The 10,554-nt window shown below is 45.2% G+C and overlaps 1 protein-coding gene across 1 annotated transcript; it reads right to left on the bottom strand.

The window, feature by feature from the left end:
• Window positions 1-8,552: 8,552 nt before the first annotated feature.
• Window positions 8,553-9,419, bottom strand: LOC147895303 (BURP domain-containing protein 6-like). The gene has a single exon (XM_087383448.1). It carries the CDS (start codon window positions 9,417-9,419, stop codon window positions 8,553-8,555), a length of 867 nt encoding a protein of 288 aa, XP_087239574.1.
• Window positions 9,420-10,554: the final 1,135 nt, after the last annotated feature.

Raw genomic sequence — 10,554 nt, 5'->3', positions numbered from 1 at the left:
ACACTGGCTCTTCTATAGCCATGATGGTAGTCATAAGAGCATAGTTGGTGGTTTCCACCTGAATTACTTTGCCTTTTTGAGCATATGTCAATCTGGCTGGTGGTTTGCTTTCCCTAGTAGACCGTCTGAGCTGCTGTGGCTCTGCTTGGGGTGTTGCTGGCAATTCTTGCTCTTCTTCATCAACCTGTTCTGTAGATGACTATGAAGTCGATGCTTCTATCTCCTGTGTAGGTGAGGTTTTCCATTCTGATTCCTCATCAAAGATTACATCTCCCATGCTTCTTTTGATGTCTTGACTGTGTTGAGTTGTCCTAGCATGACATCTTGAACATTCTGCTTGATCAGGTGATAGGCATACTTGTCTTTTTTATCCCATTCTGCTTGAGCTCAAGCAATGGCAGGATCTGCTACTGGTGCGGAAACTGTTTGTGTAGATGTAGATCCCGATGTAGATCCCGTTGCTGGTGCTGTGACAACAGATGGAGTAGAGCTACTGGTGGCTGGATTGGCCAATGGTCTAGGTATAGATCCATCGACATACTCCCATTTGTCCTAAAGCACAAGAATGGTCTCCATTCGGTATTTCCATGTACCGTAATTGGAGTTGTCTAACTTAGCAGATGCCTCCAGATTGAGGTTGCTAGTCGACATGGTGCAAACAATGTACTCAAAAAAGTGTCCTGAAAAACTCTGTATGAATCAAAAACTGCAAATACACTGAAGATGCCAAGTGAATACTCTGTACTGTCGGTGAAGATAGAACTGCAGTATATAAAATCTGATCTGTGTTACAAGGCTTGTGGCAATGATGCCGGGAATAGCCAAGAGGATTTACAAGGCTGAAAATGATGTGCACAATGCCGTGAGATAGCCGAATAGGCTTTACAATGGTGGCATGTGTGTGTGAAATCAAGTGCTATCTGCCCACTGAACCAATCTGCAATGCCTCTGAACTCTGAAGTCTACTCACTGAATTGATGAATGTAAGGTTTCAGGTAATGTAATGATGTGAAATCGGATGTGAGCATAGGTACTAGTCGGGAATTTCGGGCATGGCTTAGATTGGCAACTTGGGGAAATTCAAAGCGTCCCCTCTATGGCGATCTAGTCTACTCTGATAAAGATCTAAACCAACCGTCGATCAATGAAAGAACAGCAAATAATTCCTTTTCTTTTGTTCTTTTTAAGTGCTGGGTCAGATGCGTCGATGTAGAGGCAAATGTGCGTGAAGGAAGTGGTTTTGTCGGCGAGGCTCAAATGTGAGTGTAACTTGCACCGAAATGTGTGCATGATGTGACGAACGTGTAGAGCACGAAAAAATGAGCGACTTTCCTTTATGGAGCACCCTCAAATTCTTCCTAGATCAAGAGATATGACTTGATCTAGGTGGAGGGCCAAAAGGAGTGCAAATGTGCTCAATGATTATGTGTAATTGTGAGTCACATGCAGTGATGATGTGGCACTGTGCTTAGCAAGAGGTGTGCCAGTGAAGCTCTGTGCTGAGGTGGCAGGAGTGTGCACATGCAGTGTGTGCACAGTGTGCCTGGCAAGGGACTGTGCCTTCAGGGGTCAGTGCTGAGGTGGCACTGCTGATGTGGCAGAGGTGACATGGCAGTGATGATGTGGCCTGATGATGTGGCCTGGTGACATGGCACTGATGATGTGGCCTAACGACATGGCCTGGTGATGTGGCCTAGTGAGTGGCTTGGTGATGTGGCACTGGTGACGTGGCCTGGTGATGTGGCCTGGTGACGTGTCCTGGTGATGTGGCACTGATGATGTGTCTGCTGACGTGGCACAAGTGACGTGGCCTGTTGATGTGGCTGTTGGTGCTGACGTGGCAGTGTTGATGTGGCAATAATGATGTGTCAGTCAGTGATGATGTGGCACTGTGGATAAGGGTGCCACATGGCTAAGCTCTAGGGTGTGGTGACCCTGAGGATAGGGTCCTAGTCAACTGCCACGTGTCGTAAGAACAACAACCGAAATCTTTTGAGATTCTGACAGAATCTTGGGGATTCCGTCGTCTTCTCCGTCGATGGAGGCGACCGTCGAGCCCGTTGCGGGCTGCTATTTGAAGGAGCCGTCGGTGGGCTTGGCGCTGATCGTCGAGGAGCCTATAGCATGGGCGCTAGTGCTCGTTTCGTAGCTCCGTGCGCCCGTGAAGCGGTGGCTAGAGGCTCGCTGTTTTGCCCGCCGCCTTGACTGCTGAAGGATAAGCTTTGGCGTCGGGTCGTTGGTGTGTAGAGCACCTAGCAGGAGTCAATGGAAAGCTGAAGGCCTGGCGTTGAATGTAGGCGGAGGTAAGGCTTGGGCGTAGCTTTGAGGAGTAGCTTGTGGGCATAGAGTCATTGCCTTGTAGTAGGCTGCACATTGGCCATCGTGGAGGGCCATTGAAGCTTTAGTTGGAACTGCTATTGGAGGCGTCTATCTTTGTTGCAGGGCTGTAGAGTTTCGAAGCTGCTGGCATGAGCCAGAGAGGGCTAGCTGCAGGTCGGCTGTGGTAGGAGAGGCGTCAGAGCCTTAGAGCCTTCTTTGAGGCAGTCGAGCGGTTGGAGCGGTGGCTGGCCGATGGAAGGCTCACTATGGAGCTTTGGTCGGCCGTGATTGGAGGATCTGTTGCAGGGTCACCTTGGTGAGCCGTCGGTGGGCTGGCCGTAGGAACCGTAGGCTGATGGTGATCTATTGAGCCGCCTTGCTATGGGCTGTCGTAGGAGCCTAGCCCGTTGGCTGTGGCTAGCTAAAGAAGTCTATGGTCATGGCAGCCCGTTTGAAGGAGTCGCATCGAATGGCTGCTACATAGGAGAAGTCGAGGAAGTTGTCTGAGTTGCAAGCTTTGGTCGTTGGATACTAAAGGTAGTCGATGCAGAGGAGCTACTCCCAGAGAGCTAGTCAAACCTTATACAGAACCTTTCTCTTGTTGCAGGACTCTTTCCCTCTCGAGAATCTCAAACAGAATTCTCCAATAAAGTGACACTCACACTCTCTATCACAAAGTAGTTCTCACAATATCACAGAAGGAAATGAGGTCTCTCTCTTCGGAAGAGAAGAACAACTTTCACTCTCATGGAAGAATGAACGGAATAGAGAGTCGAATGAATCTCTCAATGAAAACTCTCACAAAATGGATGGACGGAAATTCCTCTCAAATGGACGGATGAAGATCTCTCACCGGAAGTGGACTCTCACGGAGAACACTCAAGAGAACTCTCAATAACAATCTCTCTCGCACTCACAAGAAGGATGGCGCCTCAGCGGAAGGCAGAACCAAGCTCTGATACCATGACAAAATATGAAGAGAGGAGAGGAGAAAAGTGGAGATGAGGAGAGAGGGCACAGCTAGAGAGCACACCACAAATGACTAACTGTACACTAGATTTAGTTGAAAAAATAGAATATATACAAACCCTTTTAGGGTTAGGGTTAGGGGATCTAACCCTTTCCTTTATAGCACTCTATAAGGTTAGTGCTATGCACATATGATCACGTGATGGTGCTATGCACACATGATCACATGATGTTGAGCGTGAACTCTCAACATTTCCTTCTATCTTTTCCTCTCTTTCCTTCTCTCTTTCATTCTCTCTTTCCTTCTCTTTTTCTCTCTTTTCCTCCTCTCTTTCATTCTCTCTTTTCCTATGTTTTCTCGTTCTCTTTTCTCCTCTCCTTTCCTCTGTTTCCTTATCTCTTTTCCCATCTTTTCCTCTATTTTCCTCCTCTCTTTCATTCTCTCTTTTCCTCTCTTTTCTCCTCTCCTTCCTTCTCTCTTTTCCACTCTTTCCTTTTCTATTTTCCTCTCTTTTCCTCTCTTGCCTTCTCTCTTTTCCTCTCTTTCCTTCTCTCTTTCCTTTCCTCTCTTTCCTTCTCTTTTCTCCTCTCCTTTCCTCTCTTTTGTCCTCTCTTTTCCTCTCTTTCCTTCTCTCTTTTCCTCTCTTTTCCTCTCTTCCTCTCTCTTTCCTTCTATCTTTTCTCCTCTCTTTTCCTTCTCTCTTTTCTCCTCTCTTTTTCGCTCCCTCATCACCTCTTTTCCTCTCCTTTCTCCCCTCTTTTCCTCTCTTTCCTTCTCCCTTTCATTCTCTCCTTTCCTCTCTTCACTTCTCTTTTCTCCTCTCCTTTCCTCTCTTTTCTCCTCTCTTTTCTACTCTTTCCTTCTCTCTTTTTACTCACTTTTTCTCTCTTTTCCTCTCTTCCCCTCTCTTTTCCTTCTCTCTTTCTCCTCTCTTTTCCTTCTCTCTTTTCTCCTTTCTTTTCCTCTCTTTCCTTCTCTCTTTCCTTCTCTCTTTTCCTTCTCTCTTTCATTCTCTCCTTTTCTCCCCTTTCCTCTCTTTTCTCCTCTCCTTTCCTCTCTTTTCCTCTCTTTTCCTATAATTGTCTTAAGTAACTAATTGTCTTTTCATAGTTTTAGTAAATTGAATTTGAGTTTCAAGTAATAAATTGTCTTTTAAGTAAATTGTATTTCTATTTCATAGCTGCTCTTGTGTTTGTTTTTATTTTCGTGTTTGTGTCTGTGTTTGTTCAATCCCCCCAAATTAGACATGGCATCACGTCGTATGGCCAAAGAGTACGGAACCCCTCGTAGGAGGAGACGTCATGATCTGTACTCTGTAGAGCACTTTGATTCCATTGATCTGACTCCTCAGGGGACTACCGCTATTACGACTACCCCAGGGATGACTCCTCTCAGGCCTAGCAGTGCGACTACCCCTAGGGAACTCCTTTGCTTCTAGTAGCCCATGGCTTCATCGAGACTCCCAACAAGTTTGTCGCATCCATGAGCAATGTGTTCGCAGCGAGATTCTTCTCTCTGCTGTCCCAGAGGACCTCAGCTATTCCCTCTCCTACACCCCTCGGGGGTAGATTAGGGCCATCGATGGCCGGACCTACTCGACAGTTGTCCTCTGTAGCCTTTTCGACCGAGGGGCCATCACTTGGGCACACCCATTGTAGGTCTAGGAAGAGTAGTAAGGGTCGACACTACTGTGCTGAGGGATGTAGATGAGTCAGCACACTCACATCCCTATAGGTCTCCACTTTGTCATGAGACCTAGTACCAGTCAGGTCCCTTGTCCTCTCCACTCATAGGCAGAAACACCCCAAGCCCACTCCCTCTGCTACTCCTTGCTCCTTAAGCACTCGCACAACCACCCCTCACTCTAGCTCTGCTACTGCCACTCCCCACCCCGAGGACCTTTACTATGAGATCACTATGGGTAAAGAGATCATAGAAAATAAGAAGGGTAGTCAAGTGCTGGCCGCCATGAGGTGGTTGATGAGCCACCATTTCAAGAGCAGCACAACACTTGATTGGTGAAGCCAGGATGAAGAAAAGAAGAAGGAATTTATCGAGAAATTGAGAAGACAATTCCCTAACCCCCCCAGGTATGAGTTCAATGACACGTACATGCAAGAGTGCATGTGTGCTGTCTTGAAGCATCACAAGACGGAGTTGCAAGATACCATCGCGGCGAAGAAGCCTAAACCTAGCTGGGTGGATAAAGGTGACTCAAAGTTTTTGAAGAAGGAGCTGAGGGATATACCCACAAAGTTCGACAATCAGAGGAGGGTTGTGAGGAGATGGATGGACACTGTAGGTGCTTCGCACCTCGAGAATGGGCGAACAGGCCGTGTTCAAGGCATGGGTGATAATTTTACTTCTCATTTAATTTATTCTTCGATTTGTTTTATTAATAAAACATATGGCATGCACTAATCTAACTCTTATAATTTGGGTCTAGAGCAATCTACAATTGGTCGCCATCCCACAAACAAAGAGATGAACTGCATATTCCACATAAGAGCCAAGAAGTGGTTTATTGAGATGGAGGTGCAAGGAGTGACAGTCGATTGGGCTGTGGTGGCTGCTTGCTCAGTATAAGTCTACCCCAACTTGTAATCTCACTTTTTAAATTGTTTTATTCTTTAAGTTCCAATCTAGTTTCAAATTAAAATGGTTTTGCTCTCAGGGTGCAAGCTCGAACGTCCTATCAGCGGAGACAAGCAGTGATGATGTGACAAGGTGGCAGTTCTCTAGGGATTTGGCTTAGACGTTGACGACGGACAACAATCACGCAAAGATCACGAGGACTAAGGATTTAGGCGGAGGTCACGAGGGCCAAGGATCAGGCAAATGTCATGAGGGCGAGGACGATGACAACGATGACTCTGATGAGCCGGATGAGCAGTAGTAGTAGTAGTGGTAGTGTTAGATATGCTCAATGCCCCACCCTTCTGGTAACCACCAGTGGTCCAAGGTGCTCAAGTTGTAAGGCCCCCATATGAGGAGAAGCCATGTGTGAGCCTGGGGCACTGGATGGATCCTGACTTGCATGTTAGATGAGGTCTATCAATGAGACTGTCGATGGTAGAAAGGTGATTGTGTGGGAGCCCCTTATTCTTACTAGGGCCTGGTGGCCAGCTGGGCGATCCCAGGGGGGCCATCGGCCCCCCTAGTGGGGGTTCAGGGGCAGGAGCCCTTGAGGCGATGGTATAGGGAATATTTCTTGAATATTCCATGGATGACTAGTCGGTTCCACCGACTAGGTTGACTGGTCGGCTCCACTGACTAGGTCGACTAGTCGACTCCACCGACTACGTTGATCCGACTACTGCCCTCATAGCTATAAAGAGATGACCTCCCCAGTCCATTGTATCAGATCAATTTAGATCAGATCAGATCATCCAGCTAGTATCTCTTCACCTAGTATCTGTCTAGATCGCCATCTAAGCTCCACTGTGGGAGCGCACGGGTGGACGGAGCCATCATCTGTACTACATTAGTATTGAAGGAAAAGTTTGTTCCTCTCCAGTTTGCTATGTACTCTCTATTCTTTGTTCAGTTTCTGTTCCGCTGCGAGTCCACTGCACTGTGTAATTTAATAGGTAGTAGTAGTAGTAGTAGTTTGTATATACTTCAGCATGTATATACCTTTGTCTGTTGGCTCATTTGAGCAATTTTGTATCACCCTTTTTGAAAGGAAATTTTGTAACAAACAAGGTTGTATATACTTCAGCATGTATATGCTTTTGTCTGTCGGCTCATTTGAGCAATTTTGTATCACCCTTTTCGCAAGGCAAATTTTGTAACAAACAAGGTTTGAGAGTTTTATCTCGCATGTTTTCTTGTAAACATTCTTTTGTAATGCCAAAAAAAAAACATTAGTGGAGCGAAATGGAGCCACAGCAAGCCTAGGTTTGCCCCACTATTTTTTTTTGTCCTGTTAAAGGTCGGTATATACCAACCCTTTACCAGTGTCGGTATATACCGACCTTTATCAGCATCGGTATATATTGACGATTATATACTGACACACATTTTTTGATGCTAATAACAACGTAAATACCGACCTTTTTGCCCTTTAAGAAAAAACGTTTTAGTGTATAAAAGGTCAATATTTGTGTAGGAAAATGGCCTATACCTTGTAGTGTAGTTATAAATTATCTTTGATACTTGCATATATTTTTTGTTGTAGCCCAAAGGTGATTTCAAATTGCCATGTCACTAGGCATATGAACATTGTAAATAGCATTCCCTACCATTATCTAACACAAAAATATGGGTGGAATTGAAGCTAGTGGACCCAAGAGGGACATATTTTATAACGAAGCAAAAAGAGCATCAATGTTTTCAAAACTTTAACATTTGTATGATTCGTCTTTTGAATGGCTTTTATAATCAGTTGTTGTTCCAATGCTTACCATCCCTTGATGTTTTATTGAACTTTAGTGTTATATGGATGTTTAATACTAGTTTGGAACCATTACATGTGATTAGAAAATGCTCACAAATTTATGGTAACATAGTTTTTCACATAGGCAGTACACAAATTTGAAACTTTGTCTAGCATGCTTCAAAATAAAAATGATTTTAATGAGCTGGCACTTTTTAAAAATTGTTTATAATTATATAAAACACGTAACTAGGGGGACAAATTTTGGTTAAAAAGTCATTTTAATGTAGAATTCATTTAGCAATTAAGAGCCCTATGGGTTGCATTGTAAGTCACATTTCATAAATAAAGACTTTTTATATGCACAAAAGGAAGCCCTCATACAAATGGATATTCATAGTCATACATCTAATAATCATAGTCACTCATTCTTACGAGAGCATGTGATGAACTCTTATTAGCCTACCCTCAAGGAGGCTTAAGTTGAGACGATGGCCCTTGAAAGCAAAATTGTTTATTTTTTTATTTATTTTATTTTTCGAGATAGTACTTGGCAATTCCACCATTATATCCCACTTCTTCTCATCTCTCTCTCTCTCTCTCTCTCTCTCTCTCTCTCTCGCTCTCTCTCTCTCTGTCTCAAGGCCCCCCCCACTCTAGATCACCAAGCCCACATTATCGTGATGTAGCCTAAAAGCTGCACCCTTGCTCAACTCCTTTTTGTTTTCCAAAGAGTTATCCTATATTCCAATACAAACACCTCATGAGCCTTTATTCCTATACACTTTATGAACCCCTATTTAAGCGTGTACCGACTCCCTATATTGGCATTATTTCGAGTTGAATTAAACATCAACGTTAACATAGTCGCAAGCACACTTTAGGCTAGTCATTATTGGTAGCCCATATTATCTCTTGAGGCAACCATAAGACATCCTTGCTGGGCAGCCAATAACAAATCTCCGTCTTCCCAGGCGATGAGTTGAGCACGGCGAAGGCTTCGTGTGCAGGGTTGAATGTACTTGTATCCGTGTGACACACTGCAACAAGCTCCATGGATTCCTGTGCAGGGTTGCCTTCTTCAGCCATGAGTGTCACTTGAAATGCTTTGGATTGCTCGATGCTATGGCAACCGTATACTACGAATGGAAAACTCATGTCGTGACAGTCCACCACAGTACCGTCAACTCCCTGTTTCTCCACCGTTTCCAACAGCTTCACTGGTTTGCCTGGCTCTCCCGCCATCTTGGAGTTTGTGATACCTTGGATTTTGCTTTTCCCCACGACCGAGGCTGCAAATCTGAGCATCGCGTGCGCGCTCGTCGCGCAGAAGCTGATGACGACCGCATTACGGCGGTTTCTCTCGACCAAGCTGTTGCAGTAATCTACAATGGTGGCCATGTGGCTAGCCATGCGCGTATCGGGAGGAATTTTGAAAAATTGCAAGAGCTGGGGAAACTGTTCTGGAAGCAAAGGAAACTCGTCGGCAAGCATATCTGGCAAGAAAGCTGTTTCGGGTTTTACATCACCGTAAAGATATTTGGGTAGTAGAACTTCTTCACCTACAGCAAGGTTTGATTCTCGGAAATAGCTCAAAGTTTTCGTGACTCCTGAATCATTGTCTGCTCGGACTGAATGCTGGGCCCTCCAAAGCTCCACCGTCTCGTTGAGGAAAGCCGCCGCGCGCCGCTGATCCAGCAGATCATCTCCAAAGTCATCGTAAACCCACTGGGTGAAAATCAACTCCTCCATGTTTTCGGAGTCCTCGGGATCCGGCTTGTTGGTCAGCCACTTTGCAGCATGTTTGTCACTAGAGCCCCCGGCAAACAGGTGGCCCAACTTGCAGAATTCATCAGCATGCTGAGATATCAATCCTCGTTTTATGAAGTCGAGATACGTCTCTCTTTGCAATCTCGTCAGAGGCGTTCGTCTGGTGGCCACAGGGAGAGGTAATTCGAGTTTTGCGGGTTGAGTATGAACACACTCCAGCCACTGTAGAAGTATGAGATCCAGAGTGATATTAGTAATGAATCGGAATTCACAAGAAGAAGCTGAGCATGACAAAACCAGAATAGAGAGATAACCCTGTTAACCACGGGAAGGGACGTTAACGACGTCCCATGCCCCGTAGCTTGCGTAAAAAACGGTAGGAGAGTGCAACAGGGGTCATAGAACTTTAATAAGACGAGCAAGAGAAGGGGCAAAAAGCTGTACAAGTAGAACTGTTAATAAGCAGTACGGCGCAAGCGCGACACGATATCCCATAGCGCTCAGTCTGCCTTTCAAGATCGACAGGCCCTGCAAACGCCAGATTTCAGTCGGGGTAGAATTGAGAATCGTCTCTCAGACTCTCTGTCTCTCTCTCTCTCTCTCTCTCGATGGTGTAATCTCGTTCTACGTTTCAAAAGCGTAACACGAACGCAGAACACCGAGCCACAAATTTGAGTTTCCAACCCTTTTATTAACACAAACCTACGAAAAGGGTCAATGAAAACGCAATAACGTACTGGATCTATGTTGTGGGTAAGCACCGGAAATATTCGGGACTCAGTCAAATTAGGCTTCACAGTCTCTCAAGCAATCAAAGAAAAAGACTAGTGACGAATGTCCGACCTGTTGATCCAACCTGCGAGTTATGAGTCCAGTTTGGCCTCACTTTATAGTTGCCGTCAACCGTATGTTCCCGCACCTTTACAAGATCCATCACTGCGCGCTCTCCGCCAAGACGCCAACAGCTAATGCGAATGCAAACAAGTCAATATTAATGCAAATGCAAACAATCTCAATACTGTTGGTTCGTCAGCTAATGCAAATGCAAACAAGCTCAACAATATTGTTCGTTAAAATTCAAGCTCCGTAATGTTCCGAATCGATAAGACCAAGAGAT

This window comes from Dipteris shenzhenensis, chromosome 13 (assembly GCF_047967505.1).
Source record: "Dipteris shenzhenensis isolate YYH24624 ecotype China chromosome 13, Dip_SZ_1.0, whole genome shotgun sequence".
Lineage (NCBI taxonomy): Eukaryota > Viridiplantae > Streptophyta > Polypodiopsida > Gleicheniales > Dipteridaceae > Dipteris > Dipteris shenzhenensis.
Note: the sequence above shows the minus strand (reverse complement) of the source record. Positions and strands in the feature narration are given on the sequence as shown.